This window comes from Gossypium hirsutum, chromosome A10 (assembly GCF_007990345.1).
Source record: "Gossypium hirsutum isolate 1008001.06 chromosome A10, Gossypium_hirsutum_v2.1, whole genome shotgun sequence".
Taxonomy (NCBI): Eukaryota; Viridiplantae; Streptophyta; class Magnoliopsida; order Malvales; family Malvaceae; genus Gossypium; species Gossypium hirsutum.
Genome location: NC_053433.1, coordinates 116,106,753 through 116,129,503, shown reverse-complemented (window position 1 = coordinate 116,129,503; position 22,751 = coordinate 116,106,753). Strand labels below are relative to the sequence as shown.

Sequence of the window (22,751 nt, the reverse complement as noted above, 5' to 3'; positions counted from 1 at the left end):
AACATAGCAAATAGATTATATATGGGGAATAGTTGGTAGGTTTACCTTAGCTAACATGAATATAAATCAGAAATCATGAACTGAAAACATATATATATATATATTTACTAACGTTTTAAGAAAATATGAAACATAAATCAATGGGTGAATGAATCATTGAAGTAAACTGCAGATAGTATTGAGATACAATATGATTAAATCTCTACTTACAGCCCATGGCATGAGCACCAATGGTGGAACCTAAACAATTAAGCTGAATGATATCCATCACCGATCCTATGAATCAAAACCAACCAATAACAAGTCAATTGCCAAAAAGAATTCAAGTATGAATCTTAATATCTCTTCACTGCAATGCTCAAACAACATGAGAGGTAGTAACATACAAAGAAATTTCAGCCCAAACTGATATGATAATCAAAATCCAAGATAAGAAAATATCGACTCCAATGGCTCTACCATCAAACTAACCCAATCTAGCTTGAGAATGAAAACTGTCAAAAGTTTCCTCCACCTCCACGTGTTCAGCCCACAAGCTTTGAGATCTCTAGCAAATTCTGGACTTATATAACCCATTGATAAATATGGGGAAAAGACGGTGAGGATGCTAAAAATCATTAAATGAACCTAAAATCATAATAATAAGTCTAAGTCAAAGGTAACTTACTTCTCCACCAAGACTGAATTGCCAGAACCAGAAAGGGCCTCAAAAGATTACTTTGAATTCAGTAAAACAAATTGAAGGTCTTACAGCTCAGGTGTTCTCAATGATCTATCATTCCCTAGTCTTACATCAACAAAAAAGAAAAGGATATAAGAAAAACAAATCTCACAAATAACCAATCTTTTCTAATGAATCAAGCTATGATTGAACGAAAATTGTTGAAGTTAGTTCCCATGCAACACATGCAGCTCAAGAAAATTCATGCGCGCAAGATTTTTTTTGCACATAAGTTCTCTGGGCAAAATACATGCAACAGAAGATGTTAATACCACTGTTTCATATCAGTTTCATTTTGTTACTTTTTAACAATATTTTTGTAATTTAGTTCATTTTTAATTATGCTTGGATGACAAATTGATGTAACTTGATGGTCAAAGAGTTGGTTACCAGCTTTGTTCAAGTGTGCAAGTAATATCACCTAGTTCCAATGTAATAGGTGGAGTTAGGTAGTGTTTAGGTGATGGATTTGTTTATTTTGACCAGCAATGACTGGTATATGTAATGGCTTTGAGCCAAAGTTTCTTTTGAATGAAATCATCAGATTTTACTTCCATATGCTCCATCTTTCTTTGCCTTCTAAATTCTGTTCTCCATTCCTGGCAGTAGCTCAAAGCTTGAGCTTCAAGCATTTTTCCTTCATTCTTTATCCGGGTATAATACACTGTTGTTAAATTCCAAATTGAAGTTCTTACTTCATCCAATTAAAGTGTGCTAAATCCCCAACAATTGGTGTCAGAGCCTTTATCTTAGTGCACCTGTTATAGTTGGATCACATACTGATGGCTTCATCAAGCTTCTCACCAGCTGCACCTCTAATTTTCAATGGAGAAGGATATCACATTTGGGTAGTCAAGATGAGAACCTACCTCTAGGCATTTGATCTATGGGAGGTAGTTAACTCAGATGTTGAACCAGAACCATTGAGAGCAAATCCAACAGTGGCTCAAATGAAGCAGTACTCTGAAGAAAAAAGTAAAAAGCACAAGGCCATGTCATGCATTCAGAACTGTGTTTCTGATGTAATTTTTACTAGAATCATGGCTTATGAAACACCAAAACAAGCCTAGGACAAACTCAAAGAGGAGTTCCAAGGCACAGAGAGGACAAGGCAGCAGCAGCTCTTGAACCTAAGAAGGGATTTCGAGAATTTGAAGATGAAGGAATAAGAAACTGTCAAAAAGTATTCTGACAGAATCATAGCTGTAGTTAACAGCATAAGGCTCCTTGGTGAGCAATTTGATGAGGCAAGGATTGTGGAGAAAGTGCTCTCTACCTTACCAGAAAGGCATGAAGCAAAAATATCCTCCTTAGAGGATTCAAGAGACCTAGCAAGCATCTCCTTAGCTGAGCTCATTAATGCCCTCTATGCTTAGGAGCAAAGGAGAGCTAACAGGATGGAGGAGCACCAAGAGGGTGCTTTCCAAGCTAAAACCAAGTCTGCTTCAAGTTCCTCAGCCTACAAAGGCAAGAAAAATTGGAAAAATAGGTCTAAGCCTGATGCTGCAAGAGGAGAAGATCGACTTTGTAGTTTTTGTAAAAAACTTGGTCATCCAGAGGCCAGATGCTGGTTCAGGCCAGATGTTGTGTGTCAACACTGCAAGAAGAAGGGCCATGTTGAAAGGGTCTGCAAAGAAAAAGGCAGACCTGGCGAAAACCAACCACAACACAAGAATGAAGTAGCTCGAGTGGCTGAAGACAGTAGTGACTATGAAGAGAAAGTCTTTGTTGTTTCATGCTCAGCTGGTCAAAAGAAAGTCTGAAATGGTTGGCTCCTTGACAGTGGCTGCACCAACCATATGTCACCAGATGCAGCTATTTTCAAGTCTTTAGACAGAAGCTGTAAAACTAAAGTTAAAGTTGGCAATGGCCACTTTATCAAGGAAGAAGGAAAGGGAGATGTGGTTATTTGCACGCCAACAGGTAACAAGATCATTTCAAATGTTTTGTTAGTTCCTGAAATTGACAGAAACCTATTAAGTATAGCTCAATTAGTTGAAAAAGGCTATACTGTGGTGTTCAAAGAAAATGAATATCAGATTAGTGATCCAAGTGGATCTATGCTCATGTCAGTAGCCATGACAGAAAAGAGCTTTGTTGTGGACTAGAATAAAGGCTTTAATAATGCCTATGCTGTTTCTTCTAAAGACTCCAAGCTTTGGCACCAAAGGCTTGGGCATGCCAACTTCAGATCAATGTCTCAGATGATCAGTGAAGACTTGGTTGAAAACTTCACCAACTCTGTTAAGGAAGAAGAGGTATGTGAAGTCTGTCAATCGGGAAAACAAGCAAGATTGCCATTTCCTACCAATCAAGCATGGAGAGCCTCTGAGAAGCTGTAGCTTGTACACATAGATGTGTGTGGCCCCATGAAGACTGAATCATTGAATGGAAGCAGATACTTCATTTTATTTATTTATTATTACTCCAGGTATTGTTGGGCATACTTTCACTAAGTATAAAGTACTCTCAATATTCCAGAAATTTAAAGCTGCAGCAGAAACTAAAACAGGCTGTAAATTCAAGACCTTTAGGTCTGATAATGGAACAGAGTATACTTTATCCGGGTTTAATACCTTTTGTAATGAAGCAGGTATTAAACACCAGTTCACCAACACTTATACACCTCAACAAAATGATGTAAGTGAAAGGAAGAATAGGAGCTTGATAGATATGGCCAGATGTTTATTATTTGAGAAGAATTTGCCCAAGACCATGTGGGCTGAAGCTGTCAATACTGCTGTCTACATTCAGAATAGGCTTCCAACCAAAGCACTTGCTCACAAGACACCTTTTGAGGCCTGGTTTGGGTTCAAGCCATCATTGGCTCATATGAAAGTCTTTGGTTGCCTATGTTATAGCTAAATACCAGCTGTAAAGAGGGATAAGTTGTCCAAAAGAGCTATTCCTGGTATTTTAGCCGAGTATAGTATGGTCAAGAAGGGCTACAGGATCTTGGACCCTGTAATAAACAAAATTAAAATAAGCAAAGATGTGATCTTTGATGAAAAAAGATACTGGAATTGAGACAAGAATGAGCCAGAGGCACTAGACCTTTGGCTGAAATTTATGAAAGAGCACAAGTTGCCATATTGGAGCCATGCAGTTTTGAAGAAGCTGAAGCTGATGAAGGATGGAAACAGGCCATGGTTGAAGAAATCAAGATGATACAAAAGAATCAAACATGGGAGCTAGTTGAAAGGCCTACCAACAGAAAGACCATTGGTGTTAAATGGGTCTATCGAGCCAAAGAAAATGCTGATGGCAGTTTAAACAAGCTGAAAGCCAGACTTGTTGTCAAAGGCTTCAGTCAAAGATATGGCCTGGACTACTTGGAGACTTTTGCACCAGTAGCCAGACTTGACACCATCAGATTGCTAGTTGCTTTAGCAGCACAAAAATAATGGGTCATTCATCAGTTAGATGTCAAGTCTGCATTCCTAAATGGCTTCTTTGAAGAAGAAATCTACATTGATCAGCCTCAAGGCTTCGTTGTGTCTGGCAAAGAACAAATGGTGTACAGGCTTAAGAAGGCATTGTATGGCCTGAAACAGGCTCCTAGAGCCTGGTATGCTCGAATTAACAGTTACTTGGTCAGTTTGGGATTTAACAAAAGTGTTAGTGAGCCAACACTATATGTCAAGAAGAATGAAGTTGAATTACAGCTTATTGTATCCCTCTATGTCGATGACCTTTTGGTGACTGGAGGAGATCAAAACATGTTGGCTGAATTCAAAGCCAAAATGAAGGACATGTTTGAAATGTCTGACTTGGGGCTAATGACATACTTTTTGGGAATGGAGGTGCGCCAAGCAGAAGGAAAAATCTTCTTCTCAATGGAGAATTGTAAGCCAACAAGCACTCCTATTGCTGTTGGAATGAAGCTGTCAAGCCAAGGAGATCATAAACCAGTCAATGAGTCTACCTACAGGGGCCTAGTTGGCTGCTTGTTATATTTGACAGCAACTAGGCCAGATATCTTGTTTGCTGTGAGTATGTTATCAAGGTTTATGCATTGCTGTAATGTCCAGCATTTTCAAGCAGCAAAGAGAGTGCTAAGGTACATCAAAGGCACTCTTGACTATGGTGTGTTATTCAACAAAGCTGAAAGTTTGAAATTGAGAGGCCATACTGATAGTGACTGGGCTGGTTCAAGTGATGATATGAAAAGCACCTCTGGATATGCTTTTACCCTTGGCTCAACCATGTTTTGTTGGAGCTCAAGGAAACAATAGATGGTGGCCTAATCAACAGCAGAAGCTGAATATGTTGCAGCTGCCAATGCTGTAAATCAAGCCATTTGGCTGAGAAAAATTCTAGCTGATCTTAACCTACATTAAAGGGAGGCAATCTTTTGTGATAATAAGTTTGTTGTTGCAATTGCAAAGAATCCTGTCTTTCATGGTAGAACGAAGCACTTCAGCATCAGGTTACATGTGATAAGGGAGATGGAACAAGCTCGAGATCTGGAGCTGATTCATTGCAATTCAGAGGAACAGGTTGCTGACATTTTCACAAAGGCCCTTGGTGTGTCAAGGTTTATAAAACTGAGAAAGCAGCTAGGTGTTACAAGCATGGAAACTAAGGAGGAGTGTTGAAGTTAGTTCCCATGCAACACATGCAGCTCAAGCAAATTCATGCACGCAAGATTTTTTTTTGCACATAAGTTGTCCGGGTAAAATACATGCAACAGGAGATGTTAATACCACTGTTTCATCTCAGTTTCATTTTGTTACTTTTTAACAATATTTTTGTAATTTAGTTCATTTTTAATTATGCTTGGATGACAAATTGATGTAACTTGATGGTCAAAGAGCTGGTTACCAGCTTCGTTCAAGTGTGCAAGTAATATCACCTAGTTCCAATGTAATAGGTGGAGTCAGGTAGTGTTTAGGTGATGGATTTGTTTATTTTGACCAGCAATGACTAGTATATATAATGGCTTTGAGCCAAAGTTTCTTTTGAATGAAATCATCATATTTTACTTCCATATGCTCCATCTTTCTTTGCCTTCTAAATTCTGTTCTCCATTCCTGGCAGTAGCTCAAAGCTTGAACTCCAAGCATTTTTCCTTCATTCTTTATGCGGGTATAATACACTGCTATTAAAGTCCAGATTGAAGTTCTTACTTTATCCGGTTAAAGTGTGCTAAATCCCCAACAAAAATGCAGCAAGTATTGAGATACTAGATGACACCAATGCTGGAAACTAAACAATGAAGCTGAATCGAGTCCACCATTGGTCCTATGATTTAAAAAAAAAACCAACCAATAACAAGTCAACTCTCAATAAGAATTAAGTATGAATTTTAATATCTGAATTTTGGTACTCACCAAAATCCCCTATGGATATTGTATCAACTCCAAAGCAGAATCATTGTGCTACTGTATTGAAATCTCCAACTACCGTTCAATTTTCCTCCAAATTAACTAATATATATGGAGAATTCCCTTCTTGGATAATATATGCTATATCTACAAAAGAACAAAGACACAAGAGGGGAGTGGAGATGAGAAAAAAAAAAGCAACTATCACAAACTATTAAACAAATTTCCAATTTTATGTCATTAAAATTGATATCATCATTGACACATGTCATGATTTGAGAGTGTAACGTGTTTTAAATTTAATGGTGTTACCAAAATAATTTACACAAAAATCCTAAGTACTAATCTAGGGGGGAAAACCCCTTAAATACTAATATGTGGAAAGGTGCCAATTTTAAGGGATTTAAGCTTTGGGATGATTATCAAAATAAGAGAATTCTCAAGTTCATTATACTTCAATTTGTTTTTTATATTTGTACATTTGATTCCAAGAGCAAAAGGTTAACAATAGAATAAAATAATAATACTACAAAGGCTAGGCACAATGTATGACATAGTTTTCCTTCTTTTAATTACCTAATGTACAACAAAGCAAAGTTTGATTCAATAGATTTTGCCCTGCAAATCCAAGTAGATTGAACACAACAAAATCTGCAAGTTGCTAAATGACACTCATTTAGTGACTACCAATTCCACTATTGCATCCTTTCAATCCAAAAACAGAGTAAAACTCTAGAATTTTAATTACAAAAATCAAATTTCAATCTCTCATAATCTTGAAAAAAAGGAAATTTCATTCAAGATTCAGCCCAAGATGATGTGATAATCAAGTCGAATGGCTGTACCATGAAACCAACCCCTTCACTTTGAAGTTTTTACTTTTGTTTTCTAGGAAGGCTAAATTCTCAAGAGCAAACGGTTCCTCTGTAGGTCCAAAAACAAAGCAATCTGTTCACAAATTGCAGTCTGTCTCAATATCTCAGTTCAAGAACAAATGTGAAGCAAACATTCAGTAGAAAAAATTAAAAGCTTGCATGTTCCTCTGATATTTTGTATACCTAAAGCTCAAAGTATAATGGCCTTTCCAAAGATCTGCCATTAGTTCCCTCTTGGCTCTCTGTTTTCTCATATGATTTGCTTACAGCAGTCACTTCCATCTTCATTCCCTTTCATAGTATCAAATTTTAAATGTTAAAACAAAGAAAATAAGATAAAAAGAATTGAATTTTTTTTATATTAAGTGCTACGTAGTAGCTCCTTATCTACTTATCATCATAAAAGAAAAAAGAAGAAATTTATCAGTTACTTTTTTATTATGAATTATAAAAAATGATTAAAAAATTAAATCATTAAAAATATTAATTTTCAGTCAATTTAAATTTTTTAAGGAATTATCAAACAACACCTTAGACTACCAAATCTACAGATGATAATGAGTCATATAATTGTAAAAGATATGCATAAGAAACATAACAAAATGCATTGAAAGTGAGGGAAAATTGAAGAGACCATTCATTATGTTGTCTAAGATATACCACAACAAACACCTACACCATCATAAAAGTATAGGTTATTATATGAAAAACCAGTCTCAAACAAAAGCAATCTTTCAAATTAACATATATATATATATATATAGGGAATAGGTGGAAAGTTTACCTTAGCACCTAAGGAAGAGATGCAATATCAACCCTTTAAGTCATGAACAAATTTCCTCCTTTTTCCCCCTTTGTTTCCGTTGTCCCTAGTGATTTTACTGTTTTCCCCCGTGGCCAGCGCTGACGTTATTCCAATGAGCCACCGATAATCGGGTCCTCACATTTGCATGGTATAAGGATTAATTGGACCTTTGTAGTTTTCAGCCACATAATATACATGAACACCGCATTTTTTGACCTTGATGTCATCAACTTCAGCATCGCTTTTGTAGTAGCATTTTTTTATATAAAATTCAAATGATGCCTCCACATAATCGTCGTCTTTTTTGATCAGTTTGTCACTGAATAGAATCAACACGTGATCACCCATGTACTTTCGATGTAACTCAAAATCTAGCTTGTAACCCCACTCACATTCGAACTTTTCATAACAACCATCGAAGGCCGTTAGTTGGTATTCACAGATACCTCGAAGATCTGTATTGTATTTATGGCAATGCGTGAGATCAACCACAAGGCAGATAGCAAAACTCAAGACTCTGCTCCCACTAAACTCGTTTGGGGTTATCTTCAACTTCAACGAAGAATTCATCCCCTGATACTCGAATTTACTGGCCGAAATTTCGCTCCCTGGGAAACAGCAAAACAATGATTTTGGACCATAATCATATTTACATCCCCATTTCTTTACAAGTGATTCAATTTTTTGCATGGCATTTCCTTCAATGTTTTTAATTGAAGCTTGATTCAAGCTGAAGCAATCAGAGAATATCATAAAGAACTCATCTTCACCGTAAAAAGAATAGAGTTCATATAGATCTCGATTTCGATCTGTGAACGATACTTTTTCTAGCGATTTGCAGCCATGTGCATCCAAGTACAGCAAATATGGTGGAAGCTCCGAAAGTAATTTAAGACTCTCGCAATGATCCATTTTCAAATATTCAAGCCTTTTGAACTTTAGGATTTTGGGGGGCACATGAACAATCGGAAACTTTCTCCTACCAGGGAGGGGGAAATAGGGTGGCAAAGAATATGGAAGGATAAGTTCTTGCATCTCGGGTCTTTCGGGTCTTCGTAGAATTTCTGGGAATTCGGCTACTAGGCAATGACTAAAATCCAGATAACGAAGGCATTCCAACTTCGAAATATTGCACGATACATTATTTATCTTTGATTTTGCCAATAACAATGTTTCAAGTCCAGCGAGATGCTCAATTGAATTTGGCACTTCTTCTATCCCAGTTTCAGCTAAATCTAAGAAAGAAACATCATTTGGGAGCTCAGGAAAGTTCTTAAGTTTATAACATCCATGAAGCTGAAGCGTTTTGAGAGATGCCAAATCACTGAAGCCAGGAAGTTCAACCAAACTGTTGCACCCATTAAAGCAAAGGATTTCAAGGTTGACGGCTCCTAATAGATTAGGGATCTTCCTTAAATTCTTGCAATTCGAAAGGACAATTTTTCTTAAATTAATAAGATCCTGCGCAATGAAAATATAAAATAGCTTTATTACTTAGCATTGTCTACTTACTTACTACTTACTTACTACTTACTTTGGGCAGTACAAAAAAATTATAATAATTATAGTAAGGGTTGGCATTTGTTACACTTTTTTTTTTTAGTTTATTGGACGAAGAAAGTATGAAAATTTTACCTGATGATTATCTTCATTCCAAAGTTGTTCCATATCACCATAAGGTAATTTTAACACAACAAGATTCTTCGGATCAAAACTTGATGATAAAGACCTAAATGGGTAATACTCCCAACAGAGAAGTCTTAGCTCATCAGGAAGAGATACATCGCCAACTTGGTCTGCATGTAGCTTCTTATTTCGTTGCTTTCCAATAAATGGAGGAAAATAGAAGTGGATATATTTAAGATTAAACATGTTCTTAAAAATAGAAGAACATAACTGTAGTTTATCAATTTGAGACATGTCTAACTTTATTCCTTCAATCCATTCTGTCCCCTAATAACAAGAAGCAAGTATTAGGCATTCCATTAAATCACTCATTAGAAATTAAATAAGGCTTAGACTAATTGAGCATACTTTTTTATTACAAGAAATTTTAGATTTAAAAAGTGTTTAATTTTATTGTATAAAGCAATACATTAGATATTTAATTAATTTAATAAAATTACCCTAAGTAGATCCATGTAATAACTTAAGATTAGGGTTAGCATTTGATAAAAATAATTGAAAAGAAAATTTTAGTTAATCAAATTGGTGAATTTTATTATTTAACTAAATTTTAAACTAGAGTACATACATTTAAGAGTATATAAAGGATGTAAGATTGTCTAACGATGGAACTTAGAATTAGTGCCGACTAAAGACTTAATTTGCCATTCCACTCATTTTTCGATTGAAAATTTCCTTTTTCTTTTTTTTTTTTGTTGTCGTCATAGATATGAAATATTGATAAAAGAATATATTGGAAGAGTACAGGGATAGAAATGCTTATTTCAATTGTCCTTATTTACTCATTATCAAAAAGTATAACGACTCAAATGACAACAGATACGAATAGTGAGTGCTAAATTTGATAAAAAATCATCAACAGAATGATTATGCGTCTTTTTTTAATTAGAATAAGAATAAATTAATCCTCAACGTTTATACATTTTATCAAATTGATAAAAATGTATAAATATTAAGAGCTAAATTTGTTATTATTCCAATTAAAAAAAGGCCTATCATGCTTCCATTAATAATTAATAATAGAGGAATGATAAAAAAAAAACTTGATGTTAATAACGTTGATGATGAAATTAAATTTTTTTATAGTTACGTGGTTAAAACAAAAACACTGTAACACTTACGTGCCCAATAGTGATGTTTACCATATAAATTTATACATCTACTGTGTGAGAAATATTAATTCTATTAAATATTATTTAAAAATAATTTTTTTTTTACATACCATACACATAATGATCAATGACTTAGGTAGGTTGAGTAAAATTCAATTTTCTCCTTCGAAAAAAATTTAAATTTTAAATTAATCGATTTAAGTTTGATGAGTTATTCGAGTTATCGAATCAACTTAAAAATAGTTTGAATTATTGGAGTTGTAAGTACTTCTTCTATCTCTACAAGTAATTCATTTTTATAATCCTGATTTCAATGGGATGTGATTTGGTTTATACGAGATGGGTTATGGTGACTAGAAGTGATTTCTGATTGCTCTTTTGGTTGGTGTAATGGGCATGGTTTTAATGGTATTTTTTTGTACATAGATTTATATATATATATTGCTGAGTTGGTATTATTTTGTTTTTTTTTTTGCGATTTTCGTTCAGCTATGCATGGTATCTATTTTTTTTTTCAAATCCCGTTTTCGGATCATTATTATTAATAAAATTTTATAAGCCTAGAAAAAAATCACACAAATATATAGAAAAATATAAAAAGAAACATAAGTATAATTAATACTTACTTTATTATGTCTGAGCACTTGCTTTACTTCATTAGAATTCCATAACCTACTGCGCATTCCAGGAACTCTAGATTCTTGGCGAACAATGTCTTTACCCATCCGTTCAAGCATATCATGCATCGAAATACACTGCGGATTCTTATCCAAGAAGCTACTTCTTCGATTATCTAGTGCATCCCTGTAAGGGAAACTTGCAATCTCTTCTGCTTTTTTCATGAGAAACCTACTGCGAATTTCAAGCATATCACGCAAAGAAATAGGAAGAGATGTGATATCTAGGAGGCACTTGTCGACCAAGTTTCTGATGCTAGACTTTGCGCCATTATAACAACTACTAAGAATATTTTCTACATTTTCCTTAAGTTCCCCTTTGAAGAAGATTGCAATATCAAGGAATATATTCTTTTCTTGTTCATCAAGCCCATCAAAGCTTCTCTTCAAAATATTTGAAATCTCTGGTTGGCTATATTCCTTCAACTTAACCATCTCGCTTTCCCAATATTCTCTAGACCTTTTATATAGTTGGGAACCTAAAACTTTTAGAGCAAGTGGATTGTATTGGGTGTACTCCACAAACTTTATTGATAGGTCTCGAAAATCAGCATTAGGATTCAACTGCTTAAACGCACAAGTAGAAAATAGTTGAAGAGAGTCAATCTCATTTAAATTCTTTACCTCATAAATTTGGTCAGCTTCTCCATTCTCAAGTACTTTTCTATCTCTAGATGTTACAATGATTTTACTTCCATCACCAAAATGTCTAACACCCATAATAGTTATTTGGTCTTGGTGACTAACATCATCAAGCACAAGAAGTACTTTTTTATTGTTCAACCTCTCTCGGTAAGGGTATCCTATCAAAGGAGTGTCTATATGAATATCTTTTTCATTTAACAGTATGGAAAGAAGATCATTTCGTAAAGATTCCTTTCCTTGGTTTTTTATTTTCTCACTAACATTTTGAAGAAAGCAATGGCTTTTAAACTTTGGAGACATTTCCTTATGTACAACATCAGCAAGGGTAGTTTTGCCTATACCACCCATTCCCCAGAGTCCTATTACACGATAGCGTTCTTGCTCAATCAGCCTCAAAATTGCATCTTTCTGATAATCTATTCCAACCAGTTCTTCATAAACATGTCCAGATTTGCTACTCATCAACTTTTTTATAACATATTTAACAATATCCTCAATGTACTCTGTTTCAGGTCTAGCATACAATAAATAAATAAATATACATACATATATGAAATCCAAAACAAAGATAACTCAAATATAAGAAGGTGAGAAAAATATAGTTACCTGTCAAATTTGCCTCCTCCTATATGCCACCCTTTTAATTTACCAACTTCAGCAAAGACTGCTTTCCATCCCTTCACTTCATCAACTAGCCTCTTCGATTCATGCTCTTCAAAGGATGTTGTAAAACTCCCACCAATATTCCTCACATGGGAAGGATCAACATGGTAAAAGATGGGAAGAACAATATGTCCTTGTGTGTGCTTGCGGTCCATGATGGCAGAGAGTTCAGCTAGGCACGATTTTGAAGAAGCATAGTCTTTAGATAAAACCAGGATTGAGAGATTTGAGGCTGCAATTCCTTGAGAAAGTGCTGGTGAAAGCTGCTCCCCTTTCTCTAGTTTTTCTTCATCGAAGAAGACATTCAGTCCCGTGTCCTTCAAAGCTTTGAGTAGATGACTGGTGAAGTTAAGGCGTGTGTCTTCACCTCTGAAGCTCAAGAAAACTTGATGTTTCACTTGACAAGAAGAAGAAGAAGAAGTCAAAGAGTATGGATTGTCTGATTGAGGCAAAAGAGATGCACCATGGGAGCTTTCCTTTGCTGGGCTTCTCTTGTTTTCGTACTTTTGAAGAAGAAATAGAAGAAGAAAAATGAAAAGAATTATGAGTAGCATCATCTTTGGTATTACTGTGACAATTATTTACCACACTTCGGATTTAAACAGATAATCCACTCTCATGACCTCGTCCAATTATTTATCACCTTCTTTTTACACCTATTTATTGTAGAAAATGTTTTCTAAACTTAAATCCTAAGCAGCAAGTATACTTGTCCATATTATCATTCTTATCCAAGAGATATATCCAAAATCTTCTTATCCAATAGATATATCCAAAATCTACTGCAAGGATTATGATTAGTCACTAAAAGATAACAACAAATATAATTAAAATAATACTAAAAAGTTAACATTAAAAATAGTATTTATCATCCACAGTATCAATTAAATTAAATATATAATTATACAAAGAAAATAAGGTGATGGAATAGTTATTTCTTAGAGACTGAGTTGATTGTGAATGCCAATATTCTAGTTTCTTGTTGGTTTCCTCTACGGGGTAAAACTTCGAAGCTCAACAATCTAGCTTTGAGAGTGAAAACTGTGAAAGGGGTGCCACTGAATATAATCTCCAGCTCCATCATCCCACAAGTTTTGAGATAACCAACTTTGGCAAATTCTGATTTCATATAAACCAATTGATAAATTAGGGGAAAGAGGTCATGAGGATGCTAAAAACATCACAATGAAACAAAGGTAAATTACCTCTCTAGGAAGGCTAAATTGCCGAAGAGCATATGGTTCCTCTGAAGGTTCAAAAACCAGAAAGAGCTTAAGAAATGGCTTCAATTTGCATTGGCTCAATGTTGAATAAGATCAAGAAGGCATATCTGTTGACAAGTTGCAGTACTGCCTCAATATCTCAATTCAAGCACAAACATAAAGCAAGCATTCATTGGAAGAAATTCAAGCTCTTGAAAAGCTTACTTGTTCCTCCTTTTTCTAGTATAGGTAAAGCTCAAGCATAATGGCATTTCCAAAGATCTACCATCAATTCTATTGGAACCCACCATTGTTTGAAAAGTCAAATGGGGTGGGCACCGAAATTAGAAAGTAATATTGGTTGGTAAGTTGGGTTAAAAGTTGGCATGGTATAATTACAATTTTGGTCCCTAATTGTATAGGGACATTGCAAGTTGATCCTTGAACCTCAACTATAAATAGGCTTAATCATTTCTTACTTTCTTCATCCCATAATTGCCATTCTTTACTTAAGGCATTATTCTCTCTCTCTATTTGTAAATTTCACTTGTAATTTTTGGAGTGAAATATATTTAGTAGTGCCCGAGGACGTAGGCAAAATTTGCTGAACCTCGTTAAAATTCTGGTGTTCTTTATTATTTGTTTTGCATATTTTGTGAATGTGATTGTAGTGATTTATTGTGCTATTAAATTACGATAGAGGGATATTCTGGCTAGGAAAGACTTGGTATTTAAGTGATCTTCGTGATCTACCTCTCTTTTCTGGGAATTGAACTTAGTGTGATTTTTCTCTTTCACACGCTTCCGCGCAACAAATTCTCTATTGACACTCTGTTTTGGTTAACATATGTTACGTTGCATTAAACTTGCAAATAAAAAGCACAACAAATACCAAGGACATAAGCAAGCAAATGCAGTAAGTATTAAGAACCAATGCTGGAAACTAAATAATGAAGCTGAATGAAGTCCACCACTGATCTTATGAATTAAAACCAGCCAATAACAAGTCAACTGCCTAAAAGAATTTAAGTACGAAGCTCTATATCTGAACTATGGTACCCACCACGGCTTCGCATGGATATTTTATGAACTCCAAAGTAGAATCTTTTTAATTACTAAAAATTTAAGTCACATGGCATTATAAAATAATCAGAGAATTATAAAAATTTGTGTTTTTCTTATAGTAGATCATAGTTTAGTGTTACAGAAAGTTATTTTAATTACTAAGCTACAAATCTTGAACTTGTTGGACACCATCTCATAAAAACGAATGTACAAACCAATTCCAATGTTACATCCTTTCAATTCCAAAACAGAATAAAATTCTGGAATTTTAATTACAAAAGGGGAAAATTGATTCAAGTTTTAGCCCAAACTGATATAACAATCAAGTCAAATGGCTTTACCATGAAACCAGCTCTGCAATTTGAAGTTTCAACTAAACCAAAATCATTTGGAGTTTTTTCTTCCAAGTGTTTATGTTGGGTTCCTCTATGGGGTAAACATAAAAGATCATCAATCTAGCTTGAGAATGAAAACTGTGACAGGGTTGGCATTGAAAATAACATCCAGGTTCCATGTGTTCATTCAACTTATTTTGACATAAGAGCAACTTGGCTAATTCTGCATGCATTTATATAATCCATTGGTAAATCAGGGGAAAAGAATGCCATTAGGATACTAATAATCAGAATGAGTCAAAAGTAATTTACCCAAGATCATATGCTTCCTCTCAATGGCCAAAATCCAGAAAGCGTTGAAGCAAAGCTGGATGGGATGAACAAGGCAACTCTGTTGACAAGTTTCAGTACTGCTTCAATATCTCAGTTCAACAACAATATAAAGAAATCATTCAGTAGAAGAAATTGAACATCATAAAAGCTTACTTGTTACAAACATCTGTCATTTATTCCCTCATCTGCTTTCCTTTCATCAACCATTGCCATCTTTATTCCCCTCACATTACCAAATTCAAACAGTAAAAGCTTAATCTCTAGGTAAAAGGGCACATCTATAAATGTGGATTTTGCATTGATTCACAACCTTCACCTTAACACCAGTAATTTTGTGGGAACTTCATTTGTTGGTGAGAAAGAAGATATCAAAACCACCCATAATCTGCAACTTCAATTCCAGTAGAGTATTGAATTTGTGTCCGGCTTGACTTTCATCCAAGTTTTATGGAATCAACAGATCATAGTCATAAAATTCAAAATAATAAAACATAGCAAATAGATTATATATAGGGAATAGTTGGTAGGTTTACCTTAGCTAACATGAATATAAATCAGAAATCATGAACTGGAAACATATATATATATATACTAACGTTTTGAGGAAATATGAAACATAAATCAATGGGTGAATGAATCATTGAAGTAAAATGCAGATAGTATTGAGATACAATATGATTAAATCTCTACTTACTGCCCATGGCATGAGCACCAATTGTGGAACCTAAACAATTAAGCTGAATGATATCCACCACCGATCCTATGAATCAAAACCAACCAATAACAAGTTAATTGCCAAAAAGAATTCAAGTATGAATCTTAATATCTCTTCACTGCAATGCTCAAACAACATGAGAGGCAGTAACATACAAAGAAATTTCAGCCCAAACTGATATGATAATCAAAATCCAAGATAAGAAAATATCGACTCCAATGGCTCTACCATGAAACTAACCCAATCTAGCTTGAGAATGAAAACTGTCAAAAGTTGCCTCCACCTCCACGTGTTCAGCCCACAAGCTTTGAGATCTCTAGCAAATTCTGGATTTATATAATCCCATTGATAAATATGGGGAAAAGAAGGTGAGGATGCTGAAAATCATTATATGAACCTAAAATCATAATAATAAGTCTAAGTCAAAGTTAACTTACTTCTCCACCAAGACTGAATTGCCAGAACTAGAAAGGGCCTCAAAAGATTACTTTGAATTCAGTAAAAAAAAATGAAGGTCTTATAGCTCAGGTGTTCTCAATGATCTGTCATTCCCTAGTCTTACATCAACACAAAAGAAAAGGATATAAGAAAAACCAATCTCGCAAATAACCAATCTTTCTAATGAATGAAGCTATGATTGAACGAAAATGCAGCAAGTATTGAGATACCAGATGACACCAATGCTGGAAACTAAACAATGAAGCTGAATCGAGTCCACCATTAGTCCTATGATTTAAAAAAACCAAGCAATAACAAGTCAACTGTCAATAAGAATTAAGTATGAATTTTAATATCTGAATTTTGGTACTCACCAAAATCCCCTATGGATATTGTATCAACTCCAAAGCAGAATCATTTTGCTACTGTATTGAAATCTCCAACTGCCGTTCAATTTTCCTCCAAATTAATTAATATATATGGAGAATTCCCTTCTTGGACAATATATGCTATATCTACAAAAGAACACAGACACAACAGGGGAATGGAGATGAGAAAAAAAGAAGCAACTACCACAAACTATTAAACAAATTTCCAATTTTATGTTCATAAATTATGCTTTTAACATTTACAATGTGGAACTACAAGGTTTCAGTATGGCAAAGCACCTTCTAAAAGAAAGTAATTTGTAAAGCAGAGCAAGTCAGATTCATTCTGATTGGTTTTAATTAATTAAAGCACTTCATTTTCTGTCATTAATTTATAAGTTAAAAATTTAACACTAAAAACTGTGGAAAACAAAAGTATGGCAATATGAAAAATGAAATGAAAAAACTGAAAAATGTATGATAATAAGAAAAAATGAAACCCCTACCTATGCATTTAGATGACATAATTGAGAGGTTGAAACTCCTCAAAAGCAGAGCCAAAGATGGAAAGAGATACAAACTATTTCAATCTTTTAAGTACTCCATCCCTTTCTTTACCATCATGGCTAAAGCTTCTTTTGTTCCCAGCATGTCTCTTTTCAGTAGCATCTGTATCATCTGTAGCATCTGTATCATCTGTATAACTCTCTGCATCCACGTAAAATACATGAACACCACATCTCTCCACCTTGATAGACTTTACCTTGAAATCGTCTTCTACTTCATAATCTTCTTCTTCTTCTTCTTCATCTTCTTCTTCTTTATCTTCTTCTTCTTCTTCATCTTCTTCTTCTTCTTCAGGGTAAACGTTATATTTGATGTAGAATTCAAATGATGCCTCCTCATAATTCTTGTCTTCTTTAACCATGTCCACGCCAGATAGAATAAACACGTGATCACCCATGCACATCTTCGGAGCAGGAATACTACGGAGACATATCTCAGTTCTGAACTTTTCATAACCACCACCATTGCCACCACCGGCGGCTGTAAGTTGGTACTCACAAATATATCGAAGTTCTGGAAAGTCATGGCGGTGAGTGAGATTAGCCACAAAGCAGATAGCAAAAACCAAAAATCTGCTGCCACTACCCCCATTTGGGGCTATCTTCAAACTTAAGGAAGAATTCATGCTCTGACACTTGAACTTATTTGTTGAAATTTTGTTTCCTGGGAAACAACAAATCAAACTTGGAATGTTGTAACAATATTTGAATTCCCAAACATCATATCGCGTTGCCCATTTCTTAGCTAGGGATCCAATTTTGAGCATGGCATTTTCCTCAATGTTATCAATTGACTCTTGATTTAAGTTGATGCAATTACAGAATAGCATGGTAAACACAGTGTGAACATGATCATCATCATAATCATCATCTAGAGAATCAAACTGACATAAATTTTGATCTGCGAAGGATACTTTTTCTAATGATTTGCAGTTATGTACTCTCAAGTCTTGCAGATATGGTGGAACCTCTGAGAGTAATTTGAGGCTCTCGCAACCATTCATGTACATAATCCTAATGGCTGTAGACCACATGCTTGGTGAGGGCACATCAACAGTTGGAAATTTGACGATTGGACAACGACAAAGATTTACGTAATAAAGGGATTCTAACTTTAAAATATTGCTTGATACATCTTTTACCCTTGAGTCTGATAACTCCAGCCTTTCAAGTTTGTCGAGGTGCTCAATTAAATCAGGTACTTCTTCTATTCCGGTTTCTGATAAATCTAAAACAGAAAAGTTATTTGGGATCTGGGGAAACTTCTTGAGACTACAACATCCCTCAAGGTGAAGGGTCTTAAGTGATGTCAAATGGTAGCAGCAAGGAAGTTCAACCAAACTTTTGCATTTTCCACAGTGAAGTGTTTCAAGGTTGACGGCTCCTAATAAATTAGGGATCTTCTTCAAATTTTTGCAATAAAAAAGGTCAATTTCTCGTAAATGAACAAGATCCTGCACATGATGACAACATAAAGTAGTTTCAATACTTTAAAGCATCATTTACTTAGAATTTATCAAAATAAAAATTTATATTTGATGTATTGGATGTATTAATTCAAATGATATTTCTTCTTTTAAAAAAATTAATAAAAATATGTTATCATATGATTAAATGCTATATCACTTATAAATGCTTTTTTCTCAAAAAAAGTTCTTGGATGAAAAGTATATATACCTGATGACCTTCAGTCCAAAATTCTTTTATGTTTCCATGTGGTAATTCTAACACAATAAGGCACTTTGGATTAAAACTTGATGGTAAAGATTCAAAAGGGTAATAATCCCATCGAAAATACTCTAGTTTATCCGGAAGAGATACACTAGCAATTTGGTCTGTAAGTAGTTTCATTTTTTCCTCACATTTCTCCCACGAACTCGAAGAAAAATAAAACATGATGTACCTAAGATTAATCATGCTTTCAAAAATAGAAGGGCTGAAATATAGATTATCCATACGTGATATGTCTAACTTTATTCCTTGAATTCGATCTGTCCCCTGATAATAAAAATCAATTTATCAAATATTAGCATGAATAAAAGAAAAAGTAATTATATCAGCACAAGCGGAAACTAATTGAGTATTTTTAGATACAAAAAGGTGTTTTCTTTTATTTTATCTTTTTTTTTTTCAAATCAACCCATTAAGTATTTAACTAAGTCATAAACCTTGAACAGTTTCTATATTATACCTAAGACATGATCATTATATATCTTAGATAATAAATATTTTTTTTAAATACTAATTAAAAGGGATAATACTTTATACAATATCTAAGGTATAATTTTATATAGTAACAGTATCTCATAAAGCATATTAAAAAATATATATAAATACAATTAGAGCTTACTTTATTAGATTTGAATACTTGTTCCACGTGTTCATGATACCACAATCTACTCCACTTTCTAGGGGGTTTAGATTCTTCACAAACAATATTCTTTCCCATCTCTTCAAGCATATCATGCATAGAAATGTAAACTCCATCCCCAAAACAATTGGAATGGCGCAATAGAACCCGACCAGAAGAGACATTAATCATGCACTTGTCGACCAAATTGATTATTTCACTCTCTACATTCTTATAACAACCATTTAGAATATATTTTATTCTTTCTATGGGTTCCCCTTTAAAGAAGCATGCAATGTCAAGAAATATATTCTGCTCTTCTCTACTTAGCCCATAATAACTAATTTTCAAAGTCTCTGAAATTCGTTCTTCTGGGGGAAAATCCTTTAGCTTCTCCGCCTTACTTTCCCAATATTTTGAAGGCTTCTTATATAAACCAGAACCCAAAACTTTAAGAGCAAGTGGATTGCCTTGGGTGTACTTTACAAACCTATAGGATAGTTCTCGAAAACCAACCGCGGGACTCAACTGCCTAAACGCAAAGGTAGAAAAAAGTTGAAGAGAGTCGTTGTCATTTAATGGCTTCACCTCATGTATTGTACCAGCTTCTCCACTCTGAAGCACTTGTTTATCTCTAGATGTCAGAATGATTTTACTTCCATAACCAAAATGTTTAACACCCATAAAATCTATTTGGTCTAAGTCATCAACATCATCAAGGACAACAATTACTTTCATATTGTTGAGCCTGTCTTGAGTTAAAGTGGATCCTATGGAGGGGGTGCCTATATCAACATCTGAGTTTAATAATTTCGAAAAAAGTTCATTTCGTAAAGGTTTCTTCCCTTGTTTTATTCTCTCTCTAACATTTTGAAGAAACCAATGACTTTCAAACTTTGAAGAGATTTCTTTATATACAACCTCAGCAAGGGTTGTTTTGCCTTGACCACCCATTCCCCAAAGTCCTAATACCCGACAATCTTCTTGCTCAATCAGACCCAGAATTATCGTTTTCTGATCATCTATTCCAACCAATTCTTCGGAAGCACTTCCAGACTTAATATTCGTCAACTTTTTTATAACATATTCAACAACATTTTCAATGTACTGGATTTCAGGTCTAGAAAAACAAAATATAAACCAGTAAATATGAAATCTAAAACAAATATAAGTCGAATACAAGAAGATGAGAAAAAATTAGTTACCTGTCAAATTTGCCTCCTTCTATATGCCACCCTTTTAATTTACCGACCTCTGCAAAAGCAGTTCTCCATTGTATTACTCTATCAGCTGGTTGCTCTAATTCATGCTTTTTAAAGGATGTCTTAAAACTCCCACCAATATGTCGCACATCGGAAGGATCAACATGGTAAAAGATGGGAAGAACAATATGTTTGTCAGTGGACTCGCGCTTGCGATCCATGATGCTAGAAAGTTCAACCAAGCACGATATCGAAGAAGCATAGTCTTTAGATAAAATGAGGATTGAGAGATTTGAGGCCGAAATTGCTCGAGAATATATTGGTGGAAGTTTCTCTCCTTTTCCTAGTGTTTCGTTATGAGGGAAGACATTAATTCCTACGTTTTCCAAATAATTGACTAGGTGATTGGAGAAGTTGAGGCGTGTGTCTTCACCTAAGCTTAAGAAAACTTGATGCTTCATCAAATTTTGCATAACGTACACAACAATATCCTTGATGTACTGGGTTTCAGGTCTAGCAAATAATAGAAGAAGTATATCTATGAAGTTCTAAACAAAGATAAGTCAAATATAAGGAGATGAGACAAATATAGTTACCTATCCGAGATGCTTCCATCTATATGCCACCCTTTTAATTTACCAACTTCAGCAAAAGCAGTTTTCCATCGTTTCACTAATTCATCAACTGACCTCGTTGCTTCATGCTGATCAAAGGATGTCTTAAAACTCCCACCAAGATTCTCGACATCAGAGGGGTTAACATGGTAAAAGATGGGAAGAACAATTTGTTTTTTGGTGCGATAGCGGTCCATGATGTTAGAGAGTTCAGCCAAGCATGATTTCGAAGAGGCATAGTCTGCAGACAAAACGATGATTGAGATATTTGAGACTGCAATTGCTCGAGAAAGTGCTTGTGAAAGCTGGTCCCCCCTTTCCAGTTTTTCTTCATCGAAGAAAACATCAAGTCCCTCGTCTTTCAAAGCTTGAAGTAAGTGAGTGGTGAAATTAAGGCGCGTTTCTTCACCTCTGAAGCTCAAGAAAACATGATACTTCATTAGAGTAGAAGATGATGAAGAAGAAGAAGCCATGAAAGAGTATTGATAGTGTGCTTGAAGCAAAAGAAAGAGAAATATAGCAAGTGAGTTTTGCTTGGGTTGTGGCGTAAAATATGCATCATCTTTGGTATGCTTTTATTAACGGGAAAGAGATTGAAGGCGTTTTTCTTAGCCAAATTTCTTTTAGTCAACACGGTTTTATGATTCATGTTGACATAATGAGTTAAAAGTGTATTTTTAAAAACAAAAAAAAATCATGTTAATATTTTTAATCGAAATAATTAATCTATTATTTATTTATATTAACTAATATTAAATTTAAAATTTATTCCCTATATTTTAAATTTATATAATTTAATCTCTTTATTGTGAAGAAAATTCTGAAAACCTAGTTGGCTTTCTTTGTCTTTTCTTCAATGTATTGTACATTGGATTCCTCATTTTTGGTAAAACTAAAAATAATTCCATCTCTTTTAATCAAAACATATTTAGAAAAAAAATTAAATAGATAATTCTCAAAAAGGAGATGCTCGGATTCAAATATTGCTGAAGTTCTTGCCATCAAGACAGCCCTTGACATTTTTGTTAACACTGATTAATTGGAACACCCAT

The 22,751-nt window shown here is 34.5% G+C and overlaps 2 protein-coding genes across 19 annotated transcripts; both read right to left on the bottom strand.

The window, feature by feature from the left end:
• Positions 1–5,585: 5,585 nt before the first annotated feature.
• Positions 5,586–22,265, bottom strand: LOC107916319 (disease resistance protein RML1A). Of its 16 annotated transcripts, none has more exons than XM_041078243.1 (14): positions 21,682–22,264; positions 21,089–21,598; positions 19,884–21,003; positions 19,211–19,531; positions 17,474–18,987; positions 16,974–17,114; positions 16,830–16,887; positions 16,599–16,718; positions 16,317–16,487; positions 16,141–16,206; positions 15,763–15,877; positions 15,600–15,659; positions 15,426–15,504; positions 14,871–15,336 (listed from the first exon to the last, which is right to left on the bottom strand). In XM_041078243.1, the coding sequence occupies exons 1-5, from the start codon at positions 22,170–22,172 to the stop codon at positions 17,548–17,550; spliced, it is 3,882 nt and encodes a 1,293-aa protein (XP_040934177.1). In that variant the 5' UTR covers positions 22,173–22,264; the 3' UTR covers positions 14,871–15,336; positions 15,426–15,504; positions 15,600–15,659; positions 15,763–15,877; positions 16,141–16,206; positions 16,317–16,487; positions 16,599–16,718; positions 16,830–16,887; positions 16,974–17,114; positions 17,474–17,547. The 16 variants fall into 16 exon arrangements, with proteins under 16 accessions (XP_040934178.1, XP_040934177.1, XP_016701044.2 ...); XM_016845555.2 differs by having other exon boundaries at positions 15,763–15,837; positions 16,402–16,487; XM_016845557.2 differs by having other exon boundaries at positions 15,763–15,831; positions 16,402–16,487.
• On the bottom strand, positions 6,596–13,183 carry LOC107916322 (disease resistance-like protein DSC1). 3 transcript variants are annotated; one of them, XM_016845561.2, is made up of 6 exons: positions 12,455–13,183; positions 11,153–12,362; positions 9,364–9,681; positions 7,708–9,189; positions 7,107–7,214; positions 6,596–6,996 (listed from the first exon to the last, which is right to left on the bottom strand). In XM_016845561.2, the coding sequence occupies exons 1-4, from the start codon at positions 13,066–13,068 to the stop codon at positions 7,864–7,866; spliced, it is 3,468 nt and encodes a 1,155-aa protein (XP_016701050.1). In that variant the 5' UTR covers positions 13,069–13,183; the 3' UTR covers positions 6,596–6,996; positions 7,107–7,214; positions 7,708–7,863. The 3 variants fall into 3 exon arrangements, with proteins under 3 accessions (XP_016701050.1, XP_016701052.1, XP_040934180.1); XM_016845563.2 differs by having other exon boundaries at positions 7,107–7,205; XM_041078246.1 differs by lacking the exons at positions 6,596–6,996; positions 7,107–7,214 and adding an exon at positions 7,241–7,595.
• Positions 22,266–22,751: the final 486 nt, after the last annotated feature.